This window comes from Schistocerca americana, chromosome 11 (assembly GCF_021461395.2).
Source record: "Schistocerca americana isolate TAMUIC-IGC-003095 chromosome 11, iqSchAmer2.1, whole genome shotgun sequence".
Classification (NCBI taxonomy): Eukaryota; Metazoa; Arthropoda; class Insecta; order Orthoptera; family Acrididae; genus Schistocerca; species Schistocerca americana.
In genome coordinates this window covers 44,232,506-44,260,408 of record NC_060129.1, presented here as the reverse complement: position 1 = coordinate 44,260,408, position 27,903 = coordinate 44,232,506, and the positions used below count along the sequence as shown (strand labels likewise).

At 44.5% G+C, this 27,903-nt stretch overlaps 1 protein-coding gene across 1 annotated transcript in view; it reads left to right on the top strand.

Moving 5' to 3' along the window:
- Positions 1-27,903, top strand: part of LOC124554144 (glycine--tRNA ligase) — a 157,560-nt gene that overhangs the window by 3,341 nt on the left and 126,316 nt on the right. Inside the window, exons 2-3 of the mRNA XM_047128209.1 lie at positions 4,808-5,027; positions 27,540-27,681. Of these exons, the coding sequence (XP_046984165.1) occupies positions 4,808-5,027; positions 27,540-27,681 (362 nt within the window). The remainder of the gene's footprint in view (positions 1-4,807; positions 5,028-27,539; positions 27,682-27,903) is intronic.

Here is a 27,903-nt window from a genome sequence, read left to right as displayed (position 1 = left end):
ATTTGTGCTGGGAGGCATATCTGCCTATGGTGAAATACATGATTCAAACGTATAGGTGAAAGATCCTGCGCGGTGAAAACAGTTGCTATGAGATTTTAACTTTTCAGGACACTTTTCAGTTAGATCTCGAAGGGGCACTTGGGTCTTCATTCTGGAAGAAGACAGACTATCTGCGGTATCATGTGGTTCTTGATGGAGTGGTTGGTTGATTTTGAGCCTCTACCATACTTCAATTTCTCAAGGGATTTTTTACTTCAAGAAGTCTGAATGTGCTCCAGTGTAGGACTATAACTTTTTCTGCTTTTGACGGAACTGAGGTTAGGTAATGTGTGAGTTACTGTTGTTTGTATTGCATGTGTCAGCTTATGAATAATTATCATCGTGTTGAACTCTGAACTCTTTTGAGCTGATGAATATTTCGTGTATTGTGATCTCAAAATTGACTTAGTTTTCACGTATCTTTGATATTAATTTAGTTTGGAGATTTTGCTACCTTCTTGTAACACTCTCATTGCAACTTTACTGCATTTCATAAGGGTATTTTCTGTCTGTATTTTAATTGAATATTATAGGACCACTTCTTGCTTATTTGAGATGTCCTTTCTTGAATAAACATTATTCAGAATAATTCCTGCCATCTACATTAATTACACGTGTTAGTATAGAACCCTTGATATTAAACTATTCATTTAACTTCCATAGTATCAAATCTTCATTCCTGCAACTTCATTTCATCTTGGAGAGGAGAAATAAATTGTACAAAGCCAAATCTGGTGAGTATGGAGGTTGAGGAATGACATCATCTTTCCTACACAGGGCCCACAAATCTTTCACAGGTATGTGTGTGGCAGTCGGGCTACGATCTGTTGCAGTATTTTTTTCTTAATTTCTCATGTTACAGTTTCCTCCCCTTTCCTTCGAGCTCTCCCTTCTCGTCCTCTGTTGACCCTGGCTGTTCTTTAGATCCCAAATTGGATTGCTGACTTTGCTTTCTTGTATCATATAGTTTTGAAGAAAGAAAAAAGTGAATCAAATCCAAAGCAGTGTCTAGATTTTAATTTGCTGAAAAGGTGACATTAATTTGCTAAAAAGTAGCAGATTAGTGTCACCTTTTCAGCAAAATAAAATCTAGACATTGCTTTGGATTTGGTTCACTTTTTGTTTCTTCAAAACTATGACAACGGTGTGGACCATTCGGGGAAGCCACATCTCAGATGGTACTCTGTTCACGGCCTACGGCAGCGGTCTGTGTATCCTCTGTACACGGACAACTACTCCCGCCAGAAAGCTGACACAGTAGGCAGTCACGTATCCTTGTGTTGACCACAGCGCTGTGATGACACGTGGCTCACACTGGTGGTGCCACACTTGTTAACTCCCTGAAAAAGCAAATAAGTAGACGCTTATTTTGTGTCCTTTAGAGGCACCAGGGCTCCGAGCGACGACTGTCGAGCCGGGCAAACGTCAGTGTGTCAGAGTGGCACTAGTGTGGAGAACCCTCAATTGAAATACTAGTCTTGTGGAAATGACCTGTAAGTGAAAAGAATCGAACTTACACCAGATAATGACTGTGTATAACTGTCTTTCTTAGTGGCTTTGAGAACAGAATTTAATGCGCAATTTTGTAATCCCTCAGCATTCCCACCCGCCGCCACATCTTGAGAAGAGATATGAGCTGGGAAACAAAGAATCAAATGTTTTAGCTAGTATTTAATTTGTCTGTGACAGATGGTGGTTCCTTCAGAGTGAGAACTGTTTCTTGTGGAAAATATTGAAGATAATTTCAGCAATGCAGCTGCCCAGGTAAAAATACAAATTGGGTCCTTATTAAGTGAAGTGTTGACTGCTCTGAGGCTGTAACAAACTAGGGGGTACCACTCTCAGTATTACCCCACACACAAACTATTAGGGATGATCTAAAGGTTTTCATTTGATGGTGTTTCTGCAGCGTATATGCAGTGTAGTGTGACTCCTATGCGGGTATTTAAGCACTGACACGCAGCTGAGGGATTTGTGTGGCATTCGCGTCTTTCCGACGGGCGTGTGGTAAATGTGGATATGTGAGGTATGACGACATTATTACCAAATGCATCCGAAAGGGAGTGATGTGATGTTATTCTCTTCTCAGCTGCCTAATGTCAGACATTGGTAGACATCTGTCAGAGAACGAACAATGTTTATGGGGCAACACGTCTGATGAAAACCTCCATTGTGGAATGGTGCACCAAGTTCGTGCCGGTCACAAATTGACACAAATGCTGGTCAGTCTGGAAGGCCAGCCCCATCCATTTTGGGAGACACCCGAGCATTCATCCTACATCTCTCACGTCTTCGGTCCCTTAGAAAAGGCCTCGAATGGTCGACGATTCCTGTCGGAGGAGGACGTGCGGCAGGCAGTTACATCTTCTTTGTGCAGCAGAACGTGGTGTTTTACCAAACAGGTGTCTTCAACCTGGCACAGTGGTGGGATGATTGCCTCAGTGCCCACAGTGATTTTGCACGTTTGCCTTACCAATTCTTGACTGCGTGGCATCCGAACGGAAACTTTTTGATTGCCCATTGTGTTAATGCTCAGAGAAAACTTTGAACATCATTTTTTAGGGTGCACACAGAGAGCACAAAAGGGAAGCAGATTTAACAGAAGGGCCTTTATATTGCATTTGAAGGACACATCTTGCTGGAAAAAATAAAAGTTGGGCTATGTAGGTGCGACATTCTGCCTTACTTCCCATCTGCCGAGATGTGCTTCCAAGATTTACATTTTGCTCAAATATTGACCCACATCCTCACAGTGGCGGCTGTCGTAAACAATCTTCTCCGTACAGACAGTGCACAGTCGCCCTCCTCAGCCACACAGCCACAAGCTTGCTCAGTTTTTGAAAAGGATTGCGTGCCGTGCTTTGACACCCAAAAAAATCTGAATGATTTCATCTAATGGATGTGACTACAGATTTGACAAAAGTTTCAACTAGCATCTCCACTGTTCATTAAGTCCTGAGGAACATCTCGAATTAGTGAACTGTTTGAGGGAGAAGGTAGCACTTCCTTAGGATACCAGACATACTGTGTCAGTGGATACCCCTCCACTGATGCAGCTGTAGCCCTTTGTTCTTTGATGTTGCTGGTTTACGAGGTCGTCCTCTAGGACATCATGCTCATTTGTTTTAATTGATCCACAAACAAATAACAAATAGGAGTAGTAACTAATGTTGGAGATGATGCAGGCCAACCCATATGACTTTTTGCTATCTCAGTGACATCAGTGTGTACAAAAACTGCAGGAAGTGTGTGACAAAATATCTATAATTGCAAACAAACAAAAAATTACTTACTTAATTTTATTTTAGGGAGGTGATAATTAAACCTTTGTCTACCCTCGTACATTACTATTAGGCCTGGCTCTGTGGATACTGGAGTTGTGAATAGAAGTAAGAGGCATGTTCAGATCAATAACTGTACTAGATTTTTATACATTTTAGAAGCAGTGTATTTGAAAAAAAATCACAGAGTATTGTTGATACACTTATAAGCTATTTTTCCATATAACCACCATCCTGTTGAATGCATGTGGTGAGCCGTGACACAACCTTCTTTATACTCTCCTAGAAGAACTCTCCTGCCTGCTTCTGCCCCCACTTCAGAACATCTTTCTCCACTTTGTCACTGGCTGAAAATTTAATTCCACTTTTGTGTGACTTCAGGGAGGTGAAGAGATGTAGGTGTAGGTGCAAAATCAGGGGAATGTGGCGGGGTGGGGGGGAGGGGGGGTTTCAGACATCCCAACCAAGTGAGTCAAACAACACCTCATTAGGCAGTGCGAGGACTTAAGTTGTCGTGCAATGAGCACACTCCTCGTGTCAGCATTCCCCTCCTTTTGTTTTGAATGCTCTTCTTGAAATTTTTAGGATCTCACAAAATTGTTGTGCATTGACAGTCTCGTCCTGAGACAGAAATTTGACTGAAATGGTGCCTTTTGACCACAAAACACTGAGGCTATGTTTTTTTGTCTGAAATTGTGGTTTAAAATTTTTTGGCACGTGGTGACTATCTTTTTGTCTCGAGCAAGTAACGAGCCACCCATGTTTCATATCCAGTCTTAGAAAATGTTCTTCCAATTAGTCAGTCGAGAAACTCGTGGTGCTGTTCACCCAATTTTTCTCGTGCTGCTCCGTCGAAATTTCGGGACCAATCTCGCACACAGATTCCCAGTATTGCTGTGATTCTGTGAGTATTGCGTCTAAGGGAGTTCTGAGGAGTTGTGGAAACATTGCAGAAATTTTGCCCTGTCATTTGGCAGTCTTCATGAACTGTTTCCTCAATTATTTGTGAAAACTCATTAGTGAAACTGGGAAGTCTTCGACTCTCTTTGTCACAAACATTTGATGTGTCCACAAACTCCCTAAACCACTTAAGCACACTGGCTCTGTTCATAATACCTTCAATGTAAACTGTTTACAGTCTGAAAAAAATTAAGTGGTTTTCATTCTTTCTGGGAGTAGGAAACAGATTACAGCATGTGGAGAGATTTATTACTGCCTTCTTTCACGCATCTGGACATTACGATGTGAGTTCGTGTAGTATCGTGTTACTGTGATGCTCACTCTGGTCAGGAGAATCCCCCTCCACAACACAGTGTTGACTACCATTAAAAAAGCCCAATATGGTCACAGTACATTTACTTTCTGCCTCCTCTATATAAGTGTCATTAGAAACTGTTCATACGAGGTATTTTTATCATCTCGACAGGTTACAGCCGTGTTACACATCGCACGCACATTTGAGCTCTGCATTGCCGGAAACATTTCAGGGTGACCTGGTACGCGAGCTGAAGGCTTCGGGCGCCCCGGAGCTCGACGTGAAGAAGGCGGTGGCGGAGCTGAAGGCGCGCAAGAAGGTGCTGGAGGACCGCGAGCTGGCACTGTCCGCGCCTGCGGCCGGCGAGGGTGGCGCCACGTTCGACCGCGCACGCATGGAGGACCTGCTCAAGAGGCGCTTCTTCCTCGACCAGTCGTTCGCCATCTACGGCGGTAAGTCCAGTTCGTGAGCACTGTGTGAGGCGTGTTAAAGTATCGAACCTCCGTCTTTCCCGTGGAGACTTTATTAGGTGGAGATGTGCGGCAGATTTGTGTGCAGTTCTGAACTTCTCCGTGCCGGCAGAGAGTGTCTGTAGCTGGCAGAGAGACTCTAGTTGATTGTCAGATCCCAGCAAGTTGTAAAAAATGCAACAAATTGAGCAACAATAATGCATTGAATCCGAGGTAGAAAATTACACAATAAAAACAGTGGTGTCAGTCGTTTGACCACAGCTTTATCCGTTCTCAAATTGTGTCACTTTTGTACAGGACGAGGCAAATGCCGGTGATGACACGGAGTGTTACGTCACGTGCTCAGTGTGATATCTGGAAAATCGTGAGGGATCGATATCTGCTTCACCCGTTCCTCAGAGTTTAAGTGAGGCGTGTACCAGAACACGAGCACGAGCATTGACGATCTAGTCAGTGTGTACGTAGTTACAATCTGATCACTGCATACGTAATTACTTTCACACATCCCGACAGACGCCCGTGTCTGGACATCTGTCAGTTTGGAGACACCGAGCCCTATTCCTCTTCGGAACAGTCCTCTTGTCGATGCTCGTGATTTGCACAGTGCTCCTGCCATTGTTGGAAAAACTTCAGTAATCCGTCCTTCGGTCAGTAATCAGCCAGGGTGACAGATTCTGCACAGTGTCTTCTCCCAACTCCAATCGCATTCCTTTCGGGGGCACTTTCAGCTCGGGGAAATTGTAAAAATTCACGTAGGGCCACTTTGGTGAGGGAGGGAGGGTTACTAGCCACAGAAATGTTTTGTTAAGCAAGTGAAGTTTGAATCATAAGTACAGAATGGGCAGAGAGGGAAAACGTTCGCAAGATTTGACAGGCTATTGGGGACGGTCCCCTCGGCAACTCTGGGACAAAGGACTGGTACGACTGCTTCGGAGACGTCTGCACACCGGTGGACAGCGAACCACGTTTGGCCGTACCCCGAGTGAGCAGAAAGAACTGTGCCGTCAAGCGAGTGCAGATGTCGGGCGGGTAAGCGTCAAATCGGTGCCTTCCGTTTTGACTGACAATTTGTTTGTGAGACGAGGGTCTGCAGAATTTGTACCGAAACTGCTGACGGCGGATCGGATGTGACACTGCGGGAATCGCACACCGTGTGCAGGACAGTGCAAACAGTAACCTCGACTTGCCGAGTGTCGTGATCGCGGGCAGTGAAACCACAGTTTATAGGTACGACCTGGGAACTGAGACGCAAAGTAGAAGCACCGGACCTACCCGATGACAAAAAACGTGCTTAGAGTCCGTAGCGCAATCGAAGTAACGTCGGCTTTTCTCTCCGGCACTAGTGGGTCGGGAAGTCGAGAGTATACACCACGAGGCCAAACTGTCAGGGAGGAATCCTACTGGCATGTTCTCTGCTGACTTCCCGGTGCTGTGTGTTGCAAATGATCGGATGTGTGGGCAGCAGAAACTTGCCAGCCCCATCTCAATAACACGCCTGCCCATTTTGCACGTGCGACTCGTACTTCACTGGCTTAACACAACATTTGTGTGCTTAGTCACACTACCTGCTCCCGCGTCCACCTGCCCTTTTGTGTTCTTTTGCAATTTCACGATCTGAAAATGCCACTGAAGGAAACACATTTTGAGTCAGGAAAAGACATTGTGCAGAATCTCTCATCCTGGCTGATCACCCGAGCGAAAGAAGCATTACGGAAGTTTTATCGACAATGGCAGGAGCACTAAGAGAAGTGTGAGCATTACTGAGAGGACTACTTTGAAAGGTATTAAGGGTTCTGTACCTCCAAATAAGAAATGTCCAGATGTGTCTGTCTGTGGTGACGTCTCATTGTTAGCTGCCGACGCTGTGGTGTCGAAGGTGAGTGACCGTAGGAGGATACGAGGTGACTTACACAAAATATCTAGTTGGTGTGATGAGTGGCAGCTAGCTCTAAATGTAGAAAAATGTAAGTGAATGTGGATGAGTAGGAAAAACAAAACCGTAATGTTCGGATACAGTATTAGTAGTGTCCTGTGTGATGCAGTCCCGTCATTTAAATATCTGGGGGTAACGTTGCAAAGTGATACGAAATGGAATGAGCGAGTGAGGACAATGGTAGGGAAGGCCAGTGGTCAACTTCAGTTTATTGGGAGAATTTTAAGAAAGAGTGGTGCACCTGTAAAGGAGACCGTATATAGGAGACTGGTATGACCTATTCTCGAGTACTGCTCTATTGCTTGGGATCCGTACCAGGTCAGAGTGAAGGAAGACATTGAAGCAATTCAGAGGTAGGCTACTAGAGCTGTTACTGGTAGGTTTGAACAGAATGTAAGTGTTACAGAGATGCTTTGGAAACTCAAATGGGAAATCCTGGAGGGAAGGTGGCATTCATTTCGAGGAACACTTTTGAGAAAATTTAGAGAACCGGCATTTGAAGCTAACTGTCAAACAGTTCTACTGCTGTCAACATACATTGCGTGTAAGGACTAAGATGACAATATACGAGAAATTAGGACTCGTACAGAGCTGTACAAACAACCATTTTTTCCCTATTTGCGAGGGGAACAGGAAAGGAAATGATTAGTAACGGTACAGGATACATTCTGCCATGTGCTATAGGGGGATTGCACAGTGTCTGTGTTGATTTAGATGGTGATGTGAAAATAATTACATTAATTATGTATGCAGTGCTCTAAAACCTTGCACACATTAGTGACCAGATTGTTGATTCTTGTGCTTGCCTTCTGGTTCATGTCTTGCTTAAACTCTGAGGAATGAGTGAAGCGGATAACACCACCTTGCTACATGCTGGACAGCACATTGAACCCATGCCATTATCCTTTGTGTCATCACCAGCATTTGCATCTCCTGTACAAAAGTGATATAATTGGAAAATGGGTAAAGCTGTGTTCAAATGACAGATGCCATCATTTTTATTGTGTACTTCTCTACCTTTATGGTATGTTGCATGATCCCGTTTCAGTTTAAAAGTTAAGAACAGTACCAAAGATAGCTTCCAGAATGGCTGCCATGTTGGCAAAAGAGCATCACAGGTCTTCTCCTTCTCCCATCTCAACTACCTGATTCTAAATTTCTGTTTATCCACCTGTTCTTTTTTTTTTCCCTCTGAGGGCTATTCATAGATTAACTTCCAACTGGCTATAAAAATAAAAAGTAGCTAAAAATCAAATGATGGAAAATCCGGGATGGAATTAACAAGCACGCGCACATGTGCATGTTTTTTTGTGTGTGTGTGTGTGTGTGTGTGTGTGTGTGTGTGTGTGTGTGTGTACTGCTGACAAAGGCCTTAATGGCTGAAAGCTATGAGTGTGTGAATCTTTTTATCACGACTCAGCATCTCCGCTATATGGGGAGTAGCAACTTTCCTTCTCTGGTATTGTTAAAAAGTAGGTAAAAATGTAATGTACGATCTGTACTTGGATAGGAGAGGTTGAAAATACTGCTTCAGTTGTAAGGGTTTGTTGTCCAGTACTTAAACCACAACCGATTTAGGGCCATTACATGCCAACCATCAGGTGTGATAATTTTGTGCTCTGACTCCGAATGCTGTGATGGAGAGTATGTGACACGGTGTACCACCAGTGAGTGCAGAGCATGGTAGATAGCACAAAAGAGGAAGTAAACCAGATAGTTAAAATTGCTGCCATCTGTTGAACAATGCGGTACCACATAGCCTGGCTGTTCACAACTTGAATTAGTGATTTACGTGCAGAAGGAAGAAAAACACTACAAAATGTTGCATGAAAAGCATTGAGAATCATTGAGTGATGAAGAAACAGACTGAACACAGGCAGAACAGAACTGCTGTACTACAACCCCTAACTGGAAACTGGCAACTTAAAGCTTACGTATAAACCGTAGAATACAGTGAAACTTCTTTCCACTTTCCGTGAGCGGCAAGCAAATTTTTAATTTAGTGGGAAAGCATATGGCAATGTGGAATAACGTGCAATAGTCATGAGTTGAAAGAATGTACATCTGTGCCACTCCTATTAAAAATCATCTTGCTACCAAGCAAAATGGAAGGTAGCTGTACCTTAAAATCCACTCTGCCAGGAACTCCTGTACCATTCAATAGCTAGCAGGAGTAGCAATAAAGGGACAACCTGCCTATTCACTTCTGTCTCGGCTCAGCTCCAGTTCACCACTGGCAATGGAGGGTGAAGCTTTGACAATGCCAGCCACTTGTGCTGGCGAAACGTCAGTAAAATCATCAGACAAATTTCAGCTGAAGAACCCGAGACAGAAGCCAATCAGCAGTTTGTCAACAAGTGGCCACGAAACCCTAAACAATTTTGTAATGAAGGGACACATTAAAGGTAGGAGCAGTTCAAAAAGCTGCTAACTAAAAGCCAGCAACTCAACGTGGCTTATGTCTATATCTACATCATACTCCGTAAGCCACCTAGTGGTGTGTGGCGGAGGATACTTTTGGTACCATTGTCCAGCACTCTTCCACTCGCAAATAGTGCATGGGAAGAATGATTGTCGGTAAGCCACTGTATTTGCTCTAATATCTTGATTTTTCTCCTTGTGGTCAATATGCGAGGGGGAAGTGACATATTGTCCGACTCCTCCTGAAAAGTGCTGTCCCGAAATTTCAATAGTAAATCTCTCTGCGATGCACAACACCTCTCTTGTAACGTCTGCCAGTGCAGTTTGTTTAGCATCTCCATTACGCTCTCTCGCCAGCTAAACGATCCGATGATGAAATGCGTCGCTCTTCGTTGGATCTTCTCTATCAGTCCTACCTGATACAGATCTCAGGTAGATGAACGATACTCAAGAATTGGGCGAACAACTGCCTTGTAAGTCACTTCTTTCGTGGATGAGTTACATTTCCTCAAGATTCTTCCAACGAATGTGAGTCTGGCATCTGCTTTTGCCACTATCTGCTTTATACGCTCATTCCACTTAAGGTCACTCTGGGTAGTTACGCCCAGTGCTGTTTTTCTGGGGGAACACTGGGGGATGCGTACCCCTAAACGTTTTCATCAACAAAGTAATTTTTTTACGATGTTGAGAACTTGGAAGAGTGCCAAAGATTTATTTCGCGGGCGTAAATTTTTTATTTCATTTTTTCTTGTTGTTAATTGCGATACGAACGATACCAGTGCAGTTTTTGGTGGGAAAAGCGATGTCATTGACATGCTATTAATGTAAGTTACACTGTAGTTTTATAGTTAAATAAATTTTCAGCTGTATTAAAAGTTGGATCAGGCACAGGATACCACCCATCATCTGTGGCATTTCGGGAGCCAAACAAGGTTACAAAAGATTTTTGTAGTGTAGTTTCTATTGTTGTTGATGATAGGTGTGAATGGTTTTTGTTGTATTGTGTCTTTTAGTGGTGTTTTATAGGTTAAAATATGTCTTCGGTAATATTTCCTTGCATTGCTTCGTATGTCGGAGGATCGATTGGACTCACCTGTTTCATTTGAGGTGTATTATAGGTCAATTGAAGTGTACGATACCATTTTCTTTTATTGTTCAGGGGTTGGTGGGAATCACATGCTTCATTTGAGGTGATATAAACTGAAGTGTTCGATACCGCATTCCCTTGTATGTTTGGGTGTTTCTGGGTATTGCCTGCTTCCTTTGAGCTGAAAGTCAACTGAACAGTCCGACTCCACTTTTTTTTTTTTCGATTCGAAATGTTGATTATATCATGGCTAAAAGCAGATGTGTGGTATACCATGCTTCAGTTATAAGTAATTTTTGCTGCATTATATCCAATGTCGGAGTACCGTCAAACTTTTTTTAGAAAAAAAAGCACTGGTTACGCCTAGATATTTTATGACCGATGCTGTCTCCAGCTGTTTTTCATCAATAGTGTAGCTGTACAGTACTGGATTTCTATTCCTTCATATGGGCAATATGTAAGATAAGATGGGAGACAAATTTTACATTGTGAATGACAGGCATATTGTATTTTCTTGACACACAATAATATGCTGTAGTTGTAGGCTAAAAAATTAAAAATGTACAAACTTCTTTTAAAAGTGGACATTTTACAGCTATGCAAAATAGAAACTGTCTGGATCTTGAAGTCCTTACAATAGGAATACAACTGAAATGGTATTTTCAACCTCTACTACAGTGCTCAGTTGTGGATGTTCCTCCGGCAGGATTGTTTGCTATACTGGGATGTTGGCCTTTCTTCTCCATTAGTTGCCATCCAGATTCAAACATTTGTCATACTCTGACACCAGCTTCTTCATCAAAAAAAGTAATGCGTTGTGCCTCAGCCACTTGTTGACAGCATCCTTGAGCATATTATCTGTCATGAAGTGCTGAGTAGCCATCAAGGCCTCATCTTGGGCAACAGATGAAAGTCACTTGGTGCCAAATCTGCAATATATGGAGGACGTTCAGTCTCCCAGCCAATAAGCCTACATTTTTCTTCATTTGTTTCGCAGTACGGGGTCGCTCGTAGTCGTGAAGGACAGCAATCCCTTCAGTAATCATCCTACACTTCTTTTTCTTCTTTTATTTGTTTATTTTTTGCATTTAAAGTTTCATAAAAATCCCACAGTTAACTTGTGATGTTACAGTATCATCACGCTTTACTGTCAAGAAATCTCTTGTCAATATTCCTTTGTGATCATAAAACACTGCAACCACTATTTTGCAGTTTTACATTGTCTGCTTACGTGTTTGGGGCTTATTGAAAGAATGGGCGTGCATGCTATATTTGGACTATTACTTAATTTCAAAGTTCAATTCTTGTACACGCAGTTATGTCAGTTGCACGAGTTTGTCAGTGACATGGGTGCCTTTTCGGACCACTTTCATTGCCCACGTATGTGCAACTTTTTCACGACACCGTCACTCGTTACCCCGTCACTTTACAAATGACACAATTGACAACAAATCTCAACCACATTGACTCCAGTTTGTAGGATGTGAATGACAGAATGAACCTCGCAGCAGGTGGGATACGGGAGAGCACCGACCGTATCAGTCACTCGCCGCTTATACGCTGACGGGCACAACAGATACCTGACTGACATATTGTGACCTGTAAAGTCTGCTATTTCTTCCACACAACTGCCACACGAGTCTACTGTGGTAGTAGAACACAACAAAAGGTAAACTGAGGTTTTAAACTTGGCATTTAAGAAACCATTCGCGCATGAGGATCACACGAACGTACTGTTGACACCACGGACTCCCTTATGGAGGACGCGGTAATAGGGATCCCTGGTGTCGAGAAGCGACTGAAAGAATTGTAAACAAATGTCACCGAGTCCGAATCAATTGCTAATTCAGTTCTACAGTGAATACTCTGGGACATTGGACTCTTACTCAGCTTACATTTATCGAAAAAATCTCGCCCGATGCAAAGTTTCAAGTGACTGGGAAAAAGTGCAGGTGACTCCTGTTTATAAGAAGGGTGATAGAACGGACCTGCAAATCACAGGCCAATATCGCTAACATCAGTTTGCTGCAGAATTCTCGAATGTATTCTGAGTTTGAATGTAATATATTTTCTCGAGACAGAACAGCTTCTGTCGACAAATCGACACAGATTTAGCAAGCGTCACTTGTGCAAAACTAAGTGTGTACTTTTCTCACATGATATCCTGTGAACTGCAGATGAAGGGCAATAGGCAGATTGTATATTCCTAGATTTCCGTGTAGTCTTAGATGTGGTGCTACAGTGCAGACTACACACGAAGGTCTGAACATAGGGATTGGGTTCCCAGATATGAGAGTGGGTCAAGATGTCTTAAGTAATATAACCCATACCTTGACCTCATTGGTGAGTGTTCATCAGAGATGAGGGTATCATCAGGAGTGCCCGGGAAAAAATGTGGCGTGACCAGTTGTAATCTCTGTATATACAGGGTGTTTCATAATTCCAATTCATGTTACAAACTTCTAGAATGTGTAGGGGGTCTTAGTTAATCAATTTTTACATAGGAACCCGTGTCCAGAAATGTCGTCCAGTGACACTAGAGGGCTTCAAAGTTATAGGCACAGGTGCCTATAAATGTATGTATGTACAGGTTGATTCTGTGATGATGATATAAATTTTCAACTCCCCTGCAGGTCTAGGGGGTTAGAATAGACCCGAGGTATTCCTGCCTGTGATAAGAGGTGACTAAAAGGAGTCTCACAGGTTTCGGCTTTTATGTGATGGTCCTCTGTAGGATTTGACCTCCATTTTTCAAAATTTTCTCGAAGAGCGAGCCAATTGGGGAAGGGCACCTTACCTGGTGCATTGTGTCCACCGTGCATCGAGATCTTTAGCCCAATTTCTCGTCGTCGCATTGCAGTCCCGCCCGTTCTCCATCTCTCGGGCGAAGACACCTTCCCGGGTGCATTTTCCACCGTGCGCTGTGCAGTATCACTTTCTGTGCCGACGACGACCGTGGACTTCTTTGTACCTGATATTCAGCACGGTAGCCAGTCCTTTGTGGTGAGGCTGCCATGTACCCTGTCGGTTGTAGCCCCCCGACAGCAGAGGGATCGCTCTGCTGATGCCTGCACCATTGACTCCCCACGTATGCCGAGGAGTAGATGCCCGTCACCCTGGTTCAAATGGCTCTGAGCACTATGGGACTCAACTGCTGAGGTCATTAGTCCCCTAGAACTTAGAACTAGTTAAACCTAACTAACCTAAGGACATCACAAACATCTATGCCCGAGGCAGGATTCGAACCTGCGACCGTAGCGGTCTTGCGGTTCCAGACTGCAGCGCCTTTAACCGCACGGCCACTTCGGCCGGCCCCGTCACCCTGGGACATCGGGACTCCCGGCAATGGCGATCTGTTAGGTGGCCTTTCCTGCTGCTGGGTGGCACCCATTGGGAGGGCCCCTGGTCGGAGTAGTGGCATCGGGGCGGATGATATGCCGTGAAGCGTAGTACGTCATGCCTTGCTGGTGGTCCGCCGCCAGCAGTCTCTAAGCCGGCAAAGTCTAACTTCGGTGCTAAGAAATATGACCCCAAGTCATTCCCCTCCCTGGCCGCACCATGGGAGGTATGCCAGGCTAAGGATGACAGTGAAGCTTATTCACCCCGGTACCTCGTATGTACGAGAGTTGATGGGGAATCTTTCATGTCCGTGAAGCCTCAGTTTTTTGTGGAGCATTTGGAGGACAGGTTTGGGGAAGTGGAGGGCTTGTCCAAAATGTACTCTGGGTCAGTTTTGATAAAATACAGCATCTTCTGCCCAGTCATGAGCATTACTCACTTGTGGCAAGTTGGAGGATGTTTCTGTTTCCATCACACCTCATAAGAGCTTAAATATGGTCCAGGGTATTATATTCCACAGGGACTTTCTTTTGCAGTCTGACGACGAGCTGCGCGCCAATTTAGAGCGTCGAGGTGTTCATTTTATCCGGCGCGTCCATCGGGGTCCGAGGGATAACCAGGTTCCCACTGGTGCCTTCATCTTGGCCTTCGAGGGTGACACATTGCCCGAGTAGGTCAAGGTGACGGTCTACCGCTGTGACGTCAAGCCTTATATCCCTCCCCTGATGTGGTGCTTTAAGTGCTGAAAGTTCAGCCGTATGTCTTCCTGCTGTACTTCCAGCCCCACCCGTCGAGATTGTGGACATCCGTCCCACCCCGATACTCCATCTGCCCCGCCTCCCATCTGTGTCAACTGAGGAGAGCACCATTCACCTTGCTCGCCAGACTGCAGGATTTTACAGAAAGAGAGGAAAATCGTGTAATAAAAGACCCTGGACCGACTGACCTACACTGAGGCTAAGAGGAAATTTGAGCACCTATATGCCGACCTCCTCATATGCCGCCGCTACGAGAACAGTTGTCGCCCCATCAGTTCTTTGAATTCCTGTCACCTCTCAGAAATGGGAGACTACAACTGCCCTCTTGATGGTGGAGGGCACTTCCCTCCCTGTTGCTCCCGCACCACCTACTTGGGGAGCAACACCCCCCACAACCATCGCAGATGTCCGTCCCCACTTCTAAGCCAGAGAAGCGTAAGTCGTCTTTGGCTTCTCTTGCTAGGAAGGAGTCCCTCGGGTCACTCCCTTCCCAGGTCGCTTCCAGTGGGCAAGATGACGCCCGCCAGTGGCTGAAGAGCCCAAAAGCAATTGGTCGTAGGGCTTCACGCTCGTCCTCAGTCCCGGAGACTGATTCGGTGAAGTCATCCCAGCCAGAGAAACCCAAGGGACAGTGCGAGAAATTGAAAAAGAAGACGCCCAAGAACGAGGAACTTGGAGTGGCACCCACACCACTGCTACCTGCGAGCTGTGCATCTCAGGATGGGGTGGAGATTCTGGCGTCCGCCGAGGACCCGAATCTCGCCGGACCCTCAGACACGATGGATATAGACTGCTCGGGCAAAAAGTCGGTGGCAGCAGGTGACCCTGAGGCGTAAACTGCCTCGTCGAATGTTCGATGTCTTCCCAGTATCACGATGACGTTATCTTCCAGTGGAATTGCAGTGGTTTTTTCCACCACCTGGCTGAGCTACGGCAACTGTTAAGCTTTACAGCTGCTTTCTGCATTGTCCTCCAGGAAACCTAGTCCCTGGTTGCACTGATTGATCAAGTCCCTAAACCTTTCCTACTTCTGGCAGATTTTAACGCCCATAACCCCTTGTGGGGTGGCACTGTGCTTACTGGCCGAGGCAGAGATGTGTAAACTACTCTCTCAGTTCGACCTCTGCCTCTTAAATACTGGGGCGCCAAACATTTCAGTGTGACTCGAGGTAGTTACTTGGCCATTGACTTATCAATTTGCAGCCCAGGCCTTCACCCATCTATCCACTGGAGAGCACATGACGATCTGTGTGGTAGTGACCACTTCCCCATCTTCCTGTCACTGCCCCCAGAATCAGGCACACGGACGCCTGTCCAGATGGGCTTTAAACAAGGTGTACTGGGAAACTTTGACCTCTGATGTCACTGTCGAATCTCCCCCACACGGTAACATCTATGTAGTGGTTGAGTAGGTGACTACCACAATTGCGAGATCCCTCGCTCTTTATGGTGCCTGCGGTCCCTCGGTGGTCTCGCCGGAAGTGACAGGGCATCCGCGAGCTCTGCATCGACACCCTACCCTAGAGCATCTGATAGTCTTTAAGCGGCTCTGTGCCCGTGTACTCCAGGAGTGTTGGGAGAGGTACGTGTTGACCATTAGGTGCCATACGTCACCTTCCCAAGTCTGGACAAAGATCAGACTTATTTTTAGGTACCAGACCCCAATAGGTGTCCCTGACGTTACCATAAATTGCGTGCTATGTACAGACACAAATACCATTGCCTAGCACTTTGCCGAGCACTGTGGTCGAGCCTCTGCATCGAACTACCCCTCACCCTTTCGCACCCTCAAACGGCTCACGGAAGGGAAAGTCCTCTCGTTCACTACACGCCACAGTGAACCCTGTAACGCCCCATTTACGGAGTGAGAGCTCCTCAGTGCAGTTTCACATTGCCCTGACACAGCTTCTGGGCCGGGTCGGATCCACAGTCAGATGATTAAACATCTCTCGTCTGACTACAAGCGACGGCTCCTCGTCATCTTCAACCGGATCCGGTGCGATGTTGTCTTTCTGTCACAGTGGCGGGAGGGCACCGTCGTTATGGTTCTCAAACCTGGCAAAAATCCGCTTGATGTGGATAGCTTTCAGCCCGTCGGGCTCACCAATGTTCTTTGTGAGCTGCTGGAATGTATGGTGTGTCAGCGGTTGGGTCGGATCCTGGAGTCACGTGGCCTACTGGCTCCGTGTCAGGGCGGCTTCCGCCAGGGGCGCTCTACCACTGATAATCTCGTGTCCCTCGAGTCTGCCATCCGAACAGCTTTTTCAGGCACCGACACTTTGTTGCCTTCCTTTTTGATCTACGCAAAGCGTATGACACCACCTGGCGACATCGTACCCTTGCCACATTATACAGGTGTGGTCCCCGAGTCCCGCTCCCGATTTTCATCCAGAATTTCCTGTCGCTCCGTGCTTTCCGTGTCCAAGTTGATGCCCCCCACAGTCCCAGTCCGTCCGTCCCCCCTCCCCCCCCCCCCCTCCCCCCGCTATATCCAGGAGAATGGGGTCCTGCAGGGCTCTGTTGTATTGAGTGTATCACTATTTTTAGTGGCCATTAATGGTCTAGCAGCAGCTGTAGAGCCATCCGTCTCACCCTCTCTTTATGCAGATGACTTCTGCATTTCGTACTGCTCCACCAGCACTGGTGCTACAGGGACCCATCCACGAGGCGCAGTCGTGGGCTCTCGCCCACGACTTCCAGTTTTCGACCACTAAGTTGTGTGTCGTGCACTTCTGTTGGCGTCGTACCGTTCATTCGGAACCAGAACTTTACCTTCGTGACAATCCACTCACTGTAGTGGAGACCTATTGTTTCTTAGGACTGGTTTCCGACGCCCGATTGACTTGCCTACCTCTCCTTCGTCAGCTCGAGTGGAAGTGCTGGCGGCACCTCAATGCCTTCCGCTGCCTGAGCAACACCAACTGGGGTGCAGATCGCTCTACTCTGCTGCAGCGCTACAGAGCCCTTGTCCGATCCCGCCTTGACTGTGGGAGTCTGGTTTACGGTTCAGCGGCACCCTCAGCATACGTTTACTCGACCCAGTGCACCACTGTGGTGTTCTTCTAGTGACGGGAGCTTTTAGGATGTCCAGTGACCAGTGTCCTGGTGGAGGCCAGAGTCCCTCCATTGCAGATCCGACGTGCACAACTGCTCGCCAGCTACAGTGCACACATTCGTCGTAGTTCTCCTGAGCATCCGAATTACTGTCTCCTCGCTCCACCCACACATCAGCGGCCCCGGTCAGGGCTAATGGTTGCGATTTGCGTACGATCCCTTCTGTCTGAACTGGAGTCCTACCCTTTACCACCTCCCATCCAGGTCCGTCCGTATACCTCCACAGTGTACACCTATGTCGCAGATTCATCTGGACATCTCGCACGACCCTAAGGACTCGGTTACTCCTGCCGCTCTCCGGTGTCAGTTCCTCTCGATTCTTGGCGTGTTCTGGGGCACTGAAGGGGTTTTCACCAACAGCTCGATGCCTGAAGGTCGTGTCGGCTTCGCTTACATCCACAGAGGCCATTTTGAACAGCATTCCTTGCCCGATGGCTGCAGTGTATTCACCGCAGAGCTGGTGGCCGTCTCTCGTGCACTTCAGTATATCCGTTCGTGCCCCGGGGAATCGTTTCTTCTGTGTACTGACTCCTCGAGCAGCCTACAAGTTATCAACCAGTACTACCCCCGCCGTCCTGTAGTGGCACCTATCCGGGAGTCCATCTACACCCTGGACTGGTCCCGTCATTCGGTGGTGTTTGTGTGAAGCCCGGGACGCGTCGGCATCCCAGGCGACGAACTTGCCGACAGGCTGGCCAAACGGGCTAAGCGGAAACCGCTTCTGGAAATGGGCATCTCTGAACCTGACCTGTGTTCTGACTTACACCGTAGGGATTCTCAGCTTTGGGAGATGGAATGACACAAGAGTACACACAGTAAACTTCGTGTCATTAAGGAGACTGTGAATGTGTGGAAGTCTTCCGTGCAGGCCTCTCACAGGGAATCAGTTGTCCTCTACCACTTCGCACTCGCCACGCTCGGGCGACCCACGATTACCTTTTGCGCCGTGCAGACCTGCCTCAGTGTCGGAGCGGTGCCCGGTTGACAGTGGCCCGTACTCTGGTGCACTGTTCCACTTTGACTGCCCAGCGACGAAATCTTGGGTTACCGGTCTTGTTGCCACTAATTTTATCTGCCGACACCTCAGTGACTGATTTAGTTTTACATTTTATTTGTGAGGGTGGGTTTTATTATTTGATCTAAGTTTTAGTGCCTGTTCTTTGTCCTTCTGTGTCCTCCACCCCAGTGCTTTTAGGGTGGAGGTTTTAATATGTTACAGAGTGGCTGGTTTTTCTTTTCTATTCTCACGGTCAGTCAGCCATCGTAATCTGCTTTGTTGTTTTAATCTCTTCATTCTGTTTCTTGCGTTTCTGTGGTTGTCTTGTCCCTTTTTGTCCATTTACGTGTTGCCCTTCATCATTCTTGTGATTTTTTCCTTTCATTCCGTTTTGAGTCGTCAGTCTCGTTCATTTTATTCTCACGCTTGTGGCATTGTTTTATTCGAAGCAATGGTCTGGTGACCTCGTAATTTGGTCCCTTTCCCCCTCTTTTAATCCAACCGACGAACCACACAAACTTTAAAGGGTGATGGAGAACGATAAATGTATAAATTTGAGATAAGGGTCCCTCTGCCAGAAACGAATGAGTCAAAAGTTACAAGCAAAAACTGTTCTGATACCTCCACAGCGAAACACATGTACCGGTACTGTTGTTTCTAAGACTGTAGGGCAGGCAACTTTCAGAGGTGCTAGTATGACCAAGAAAAGAAAAATTCTAGTAAAAATTGACTCTAAAATTCATACCTGAGGAACTATGAGCACTTGTTAATCTTTGCTAGTGTGAAGCTCATCCTTGTATTGGGTAAGTGCTCACAGCACCTAAGTTATGCATTTTGGAGCCCAAGTTTACTGCACATTTTTTCTTGTTTTGCTCCATACTACCGCCCAGTATTCTTAGTGACAACAGTACCAGTACACGTATTCCACTGTCGAAGCTATCAGAGTGATGTAACTTTTGACTCTTTCAGTTCTGAACCAGGAGCCTTTACCTCAGATTGATACATTTATCTGTCTCCATCATCCTTGGACGATTGTAACCTCATAAATTTACAGGTGCCAGCACCTATGACTTTGATGGTCTGTGTTTAGTCATTGGATGACATTTCCAGACTCGGGTTCCTACTTAAAAATTCATCTACGAAGTGCTCTCTACAACCTCTACAAATGTGTAACGTGAACTGTGAAGCACCCTGTACATAAACGATCCGTCAGACAGGGAGAGCAAATGTCTGCAGCTGTCCGCTGGTGAGCCTGTACTGCACGGTAAAGGGTTGTCGTCGAGTCACTGTAGGAGGATCCATGAAACTTCCTTGTTGGTGTGATGAAAGGCAGCTTGCTCAAATGTGGGAAAAATGTAAGCCCTGTAAGTTTCGAATAGTGTTAGTAGAGTGCTGCTTGACGGTGTCGCATCAATTAAATATCTGGATGTAATGTTGAAAAGCTATACCAAATGAAACAAGCACTTAAAGATGGTAGCAGGGAAGGTGAATGGTCATCCTTGGTTTATTGGGAGAATTTTAGGGAAGTGTAGCTCAGCTGTAAAGGAGACTGTGTGTAGAACATTAGTGTGACCCATTCCTGACTATTACTCTAGTGTTTGGAATCTTCCCCCCTCCCCCCAACAGATCGGATTAACCCTCACAGCACCAGGTAGAGTGTTGGGGGGGAGGGGGAAGATCTTGTTTCCACTTTCTCTAAATATTTTGATCTATTTTGGTACTTTATATTGTAAAATCATTTTGTAACTGTTTTTAATTTTTAGTAGAACTTGACAAAAAAAATTGTCTTTATCAGCGAACTGATTTTTTGCATCAAATTTGTATATTCATAATTTCAGATTCATGTACCTTCTTGCACATCTGTATAACTTTAAAAAGTATGCCGTGCATGAAAATCAGTGATACTTAACGAAATTTGTATTTTTTCAAATTATTTGTAGTGCTCATAAAGTACCCCTCCGCTCAATGTAAACATCACAGAAAATGCGTTGGTGTTGCTAAGATTGCGCTAAAAGATATTTTCGGGTTTTGTACCCTACATATACATCATTATCTAGAAGCTAAACAGATTTAATAATTTTTTTTAGTTTTTTGGTGGTGGGCACAAAGTACTCCGCCCCCCCCCCCCTTTCCCCTTGGTATTATATGTTATGAAAAATGTTTTGTTATTGGTAGTGTTAATGGAAGACATTGAAACAATTAAGACACATGCTGTTAGATTTGTTACTGGTATGTCTGGTCAACACACAGGTATTTCGGAGATACTTTGTGAACTCGAAACGTGTGGAGGGAAGATGACATCCTTTTTGCAAAGCGCTGTTGAGACCGTTCAAAGAATTGGCATTTTTGGGTGACGGCAGAGAGATTCTGCAGCTGCTGATGTACATTTTGCGTAAGAACTACGAAGATACGAGAAATTAGGGCTTGTACAGCAGTATATAGATAGTCATTTTTCTCTTGCTCTATTTGTGAGTAACAGGAAAGGAAATAACTTAATAGTGGTACGAGGTACCCTCAACCGTGCACTCAGATGGTGGCATGTGGCGTACATATGTAGATTTAGGAGCTAGAAGCATTCCTTTATTTTAAGTAGCTAGTCAGAGGTTAATTTATGCCCTCATTGAAGAACAGTGCCACATCTGTGGACAACGCTATAGCAATGAGTGTGTTGTTTTTAAATTGTGGGCATCCACAGCCGAGCTTCCCCACTCTGAAAGAAACAGTCCGTACTGGCTGTAGAAACTTTTTATTAAAAGTTGCGACTGGTTTTGTGCCACTAAAAGATGCATCCACAATTGATAACGTTTCTTTTTACGAAAGCAATCTCTCTTATAGCCACTAGCTTTCATTCGTGTCATATTGTAAACAAATAGTACGCTAAAAGCGGTAGTCCTTATGTAAAATGGAGGGAGCTAGAAAGTGGTAGAGTTGCAGAAGGATTAACTTATGCTTGGAGGAAGTAAATGTCAGAATGAACGTTGCAACTGGTGACATGTATGATGTTCATTACAATTGCTTGTCACTTACACACTCTCGAATGCATCATAAAGCTGACTGACGCAAAATGACCTTCACCTTTTCCAATTGTGCATGTGTGTGGACTTACATGGAATTATTCAGAATAACTTCATCTTCTTAGGCTGACAGGTTTGTTTCCTGATGGAACGTTTGTGGTAAGTGAAAATGTACTTGAGGTATGAGGTGTGAAAGCTGCTAGTTCCATACATCGGAAAGGTGTGACAGTGATTGTGTGTCTCCACTTGCTGTGGATTGCTCGCTTATGCTTTGGAGTCGCAGCAGACTCAGAGAAAAAGAGGCTGGCAAAAATAAAAAGTTTTGATCTGCCAGGAAGTTTCATATCAGTGCACACTCCACTGCAGAGTGAAAATCTCATTCTGGAAACGTCCCCCAGGCTGTGACTAAGCCGTGTCTCCACAATATCGTTTCTTTTAAGAGTGCTAGTTCTGCAAGGTTTGCAGGAGAGCTTCTGTAAAGTTTGGAAGGTAGGAGACGAGGTACTGGCGGTATTGAAGCTGTGAGGACGGGGCGTGAGTCGTGCTTGGGTAACTCAGTTGGTAGAGCACTTGCCCGGGAAAGGCAAAGGTCCTGAGTTAGAGTCACCGTCCGGCACACAGTTTTAATCTGCCAGGAAGTTTCACAAAGTCACACACACACGTGTCAACTTATTGAGAATTACTCATTACAGAAGAGCTATTCACTGCAAATTGTAAACATGGTTAAAATTTTATTATTAATACTGAAGAGTCATTTAGTATCTCGCATAGGTCTTGTTACACCCTACACATCGCAACCCGGTGAAAAAGTCCAGTGAGACAGTTTTGTGGCACTGAGTAACAGGACCACGTAAACAGTCAACTTCAACAATGGTGACCGTAAAATATTCAATAGGTAAACCAAACAGACATGCATCAGGACGACAGATCACACCTGAAGTATAACCATGCAGACCAAAGCTAAGCATGTAACACTTCATGTGCCTAGAAGCTACAAGTGTTTGTTTACTTTCAGTAGCCACCCGGAGGTTGATTTATGAATAGCCTTCATAAAAGAGTGCTTCCACACCTGCAGACAACCCTGTAGGCACAGCTGCAGTACAAGGGATGCCGAGCTTGCCAAACCAGCAGGTTTTCTCTCAGTACATCTACATATACATCTATACTCTGCAAACCACTGTGAGGTGCATGGCAGAGGGTACGTCCCATTGTACCAATTATTAGGGTTTCTTCATGTTCTATTCACGTATGGAGAACAGGAACAATGACTGTTTCAATGTCTCTGTGTGTGTGCGGTAATTATTCTATCTTATCCTCATGATCTTTATGTGAGTAATACATAGGAGATTGTTGTGTGTTCCTAGAATCATCATTTAACCCTGTTTTTTGAAACTTTATTAATAGACTTTCCCAGGTTAGTTTACACCCATTTTCAAGTCTTTTAGTTCAGTTACTTCAGTATCTCTGTGAAACTCCCCCACAAATCAAACAAATCTATGACCATTCATGCTGCCTTCTCTGTATATGATCAGCATCCCCTGTTAATCCTATTTTGTATGGGACGTGCACCCTTGAGCAATATTCTAGAAATGATCGCACAGATGGCTTGCGAGCATTCTCCTTTGCAGGTTGATAGCCCTTCTCTAGTATTCTACCAATAAACCAAAGTCTACCATGTGCTTTACCCGTGACTGAGCCAATGTGATCATTCTGTCCCACATCCCTGCAAGGTGTCACCCACAGGTATTTGTAAGAGTAGGCCAATTCCAATGTTTTTTTGTTTTGTGAAATGCACAGTTTTACATTTGTGAACATTTAAATCAACTCAATTTGCATCGCTTTGAAATATTATTGATATCTGACTAAATATTTATGCAACTTCTTTCAGATAATACTTCATTATAGGTAACTGCATCATCTGCAAAAATGCTTGGGTTACTATTAATATTGTCTGCAAGGCCATTAATATACAACGTGAACAGCAAGGATCCCAACACACTTCCCTGGGGCACACCTGAAGTTACTTCTACATCTGACGATGACTTTCCATCCTAGATAACTTGCTGCATCCTCTCTATCGAAAAGTCCTCAATCTGGTCACAAATTCCACTCGATACCCCCATACAATTGTACTTTTGACATTGAGTAGGTGTTGTACTGGGTCAAATGCTTTTCGGAAATCGAGAAATACTGCATCTGCCTCACTGCTCGGATGCAAAGCTTTTGGTATGTTGTGTGAAAAATGTCAGAGTTGTTTCGTATGACCGATGTTTGTGGAACCCGTGCTGATTGGCATTGAGGAGCTCATTCTGTTAAAAATGGCTCATTGTGTTTGAACTCAGAATATCTCGTAAGGTTCTACAACAAACTGATGTCGAGGGTATTGGTTGGTAGTTTTCTGGATCACTTCTGGTACTATTGTTGTAGACAGGAGTGACCTGTGCTTCATCCCAAGAAAGGAGCACAGTTTTTTGTCGGAGGATATACGTAAGATTATAGTTAGAAGAGGGGCTAACTCGGCCACAAATTCAGTACAGAACCCAACACAGCTCTGGAGCTGTGTTCAGTTGTAACAGTTTAAGCGGTTTCACAACAACATTGGCACTAATACTTATTTCATTCATCCTTTCAGTGGTCCGAGGACAATTCTCCTCAGTTTTGTATTGTAAAGGAACTTTTGAAAATGAAGTGAAGTATTTCAGCTTTTGCTTTGCTACCCTCAATTTCAGTTCCGGTCTCAGTTGCTAGGGACTGGACATTAACTTTGGTGCCACTAACAGCCTTTACATGTGACCAGAATTTCTTTGGGTTCTGTGAAGGATCATTTGACAATATCCTGCTACGGTAGTCACTGTACGTATCACGCATTGCTCTGTTGGCAGCCACACACATTTCATTTAGCATCCCTCTATCGGTAGCCCTATGCATTGTTTTACACCTATATGCAGTGATCTCTGTTTCTTTAGAATTTTTTTAGCAGTGCCGGTTCCATCCCATTACAGACTGTTCTACTTGGTACATATGTATTCAGTGCATGGTCAACTATTCTTTTGAACTTGAACTATAGTTCCTCTACATGCTCCTGCCCTGTGCTGAAAATTACAAGTTCCTCTTTGTGATATGACATTACTGATCTTTTTATTAGTTTACTGAGCACATATATCTTTCTGCTTATTTTACTTGTCCTCTGTACTTTAGTAATCATTGTTGCCACAACTGCTCTGTGGTCACCGATACCAGTTTCGATGTGGACATCCTCAAAGAGGTGAGGTCTCTTTGTAGCCACTAGATGCAGTGTATTTCCACCACGAGTGGGTTTTCTAACTATGTGTTCTAGGCAGTATTCAGAGAGAGCTCGTGTGGAATACCTGACAAAAATACAGGGTGTATACGATCCGGGACAACCGGGAGATCCGGGAAAACCTGGGAATTTTTTCATCTGGGAGAAAACCGGGAAAAACCCAGGAATTGTTTACAAATGCGGGAATTTTCCATTGTTTTAGTTTTCAGTTAAATTTTTGTGATTTTGACAGGTAAGAACCAATTCTCTAACAAAGGATATTACTGTATCCCGCTACTGCAAAGTAATACTGCAGCAACAAAAATGAACAGGAGAGAGAAAAAAAAAAAGAAAGAAAATAAAACTTAAGTTGCAAAGGAAATGCGCCGTATACAACAACAAAACAGTGCTCATACAAGCGTTTGCCAACAGCAAAGTGTGTCAAAGGCTTTAGGAAGACTATTCAATGCTCTGTAACAACAAATTGCCTCCGATGAGCGTGGCGTGACAACTGTTTAAATTAGATTCGTTTGAGCAGTTGCGGGCGGGCTCTTGCGTATGCGCAGTTGAGTCGCGTGTGAGTAGTACCTTCTCCCACTTCTAGTTACAGATGTGTGGCTGGGCGCCACTACTTAATATTGCCCCAGTTCGGAAATTAGTAAATCTGGGGATGATGCACAGAGCTGTGTGAATTGTGTTGGGAAGGTGGGTCGTCTCCACGTGACCTGTGTTTACGTTTGGCGATTTTGTTGTTTCCTGTTCATTTATTGGTCTCACGTTAAATGATAACAAAACGGATTTTTGTGGCTGGGAGCTATCAAATGAATTAAAATACGTTCGCGTAGTTACGGAAGGCTAAAGTATGTTATTAGTTTTAGATTTTATTTCCACCTTTCTGACAGTCGAACATTAATCGCCTTACAGAACAATGAAGTTATTTTGGCCAGTTTGCTAAGAGATTTGGCTTTTATTAACCTTTTCAGTTGAGGCAGTCAATTTATCTGGAACGAAGTGTTTAATTTCACACTATTGGCTAGTTTCAACTGTTCACTGCATTTCAAGTGCACATATGACATTATGCCATAGTAAAGAACTAAACATGAGATAATACAGTACTGGTACTACAAGAAAATTTGCATTCGAATGTGCATTTTGAGCCGAATTATGCGTTTTAGTATGGTTCACGAAATTCCGACGCTCTTGAAGTATCTTCTGATGTCTTGTCTTCTTTCTTTTTTTTTTTTTTTTCTTTTTTTTTTTTTTTTAAGACATAATGTAAGGTCTTTTAATGGGTTTCCTTCACCGTCGTAGCTATGCAAGCGCGGTGACGCTTGTTATCTGGCGCTCTATTGCAACTACTGAAACGAACCTATTTCTAACAGGTCGCGGGAAAATATTGCGAATGGTGGTTTGAAAAGCGTTACATTCAAAGATGATTTCCTTTTACGTAAGATGAAATCACATAGTGTTGGACTCTCATTTAAAAATCAACTCTTTGAGGACGACTATTTAGAAGAATTTCGAGCCCAGAAGATCAGACATTTACATCGTTATTAAACATTTTACTGATACATTTGTGTCATGTATCTTAAAGTGTAACAAGCACAAAATAGATCAACATTATATGTGGAAGCTTAGCTTCCCTTCCAGCTTATTAATCTTAGAGACCAATATTGTAGGTGAATGCTATGTATATTAATTTAAACCATTAACTATTCTTATTTGCATGTTCGCGCTACTGAAGAGTGATCTTGCTATTGTCTGACTACACTACGTGTCCTGTGCTGTCATCAGCTGGCGAGATCACGTGACATGAGCTATGACTGGCTTACGAAAGTGCATCGCAATCTCGATTTCAATGCTTTGGAAAGTGGCATGCAGTGTTTGGTGTAACTTGAACTTATACCTTCGTAATACGAAAATATGCAGCGGACATGTTGCTGCAAATCAAAGGTTTTTCAAAACTTGTTTTTCCCACCTGAGTTACGTTTTCTGCCGGGAAATTCTACTCCGGTATATAAAACCATTAACATTCAAAGGATTGATTAGCTTTACAGTGCCGAATAAGAGTATACTGTCAAATAACACGGAAAAAGTGTATTTTCACCCGGGAAAAAGTGTATTTTTAACCAGGAAATCTGGGAATTTTTTTTCCTTGTCCATGTATGCACCCTGAAATGGCAAAACACACTAAATGAGTCTTGCTTCTTATGAATTCTTTCCACAAAATAAACTTTCCCAGATGATCAAATGAACAGATCTTCTGAAAATAGAGATTGTTCATTTCCCCTTCAGTTGACAAAATTCTGCACTGTATAATTTATAAATGAATCAATCAGTCATCTTTTTTCTTTGCAGGTTTTATTACGCAACTGGTGTGATCTTTATCAACAGACGCCAGGGTCCTCCGAATGCATTCCCCTCCCCAACCTGCCCTTATCCCCACTCTCTCTCTCTCTCTCTCTCTCTCTCTCTCTCTCTCTCATACATAATTCCCTTAATCTAAACTATGTTTTGCTCAGTAATGCAGTGTTTGTGTGGCTTCCTGCAGGCATAACAGGGCAGTTTGACTTCGGGCCGATGGGCTGCGCGCTGAAGGCGAACCTGCTGGCGGCATGGCGCAGCTTCTTCGTGCTGGAGGAGCAGATGCTGGAGGTGGACTGCTCCATACTCACCCCGGAGGCCGTCCTCAAGTAAGTCGCATCCACAGCTTCTCCGTCCTCTCGCTTTTTTGGCCCGGTTCGCCGCCGGAGTTAGTTGGTGGGTTTGCCATTTCCGGCCGGAGCCACCCACTGTCAGTTAGATCCCACAGAGATACCGAACTGTGGGGATGTCAATTGCTACGTCTTACCTGCTGTTGTGAAAACTTTGCGAGGTTTCGGTAGGTTTGTAAATTACCTCGTTGCCGTCTTCGG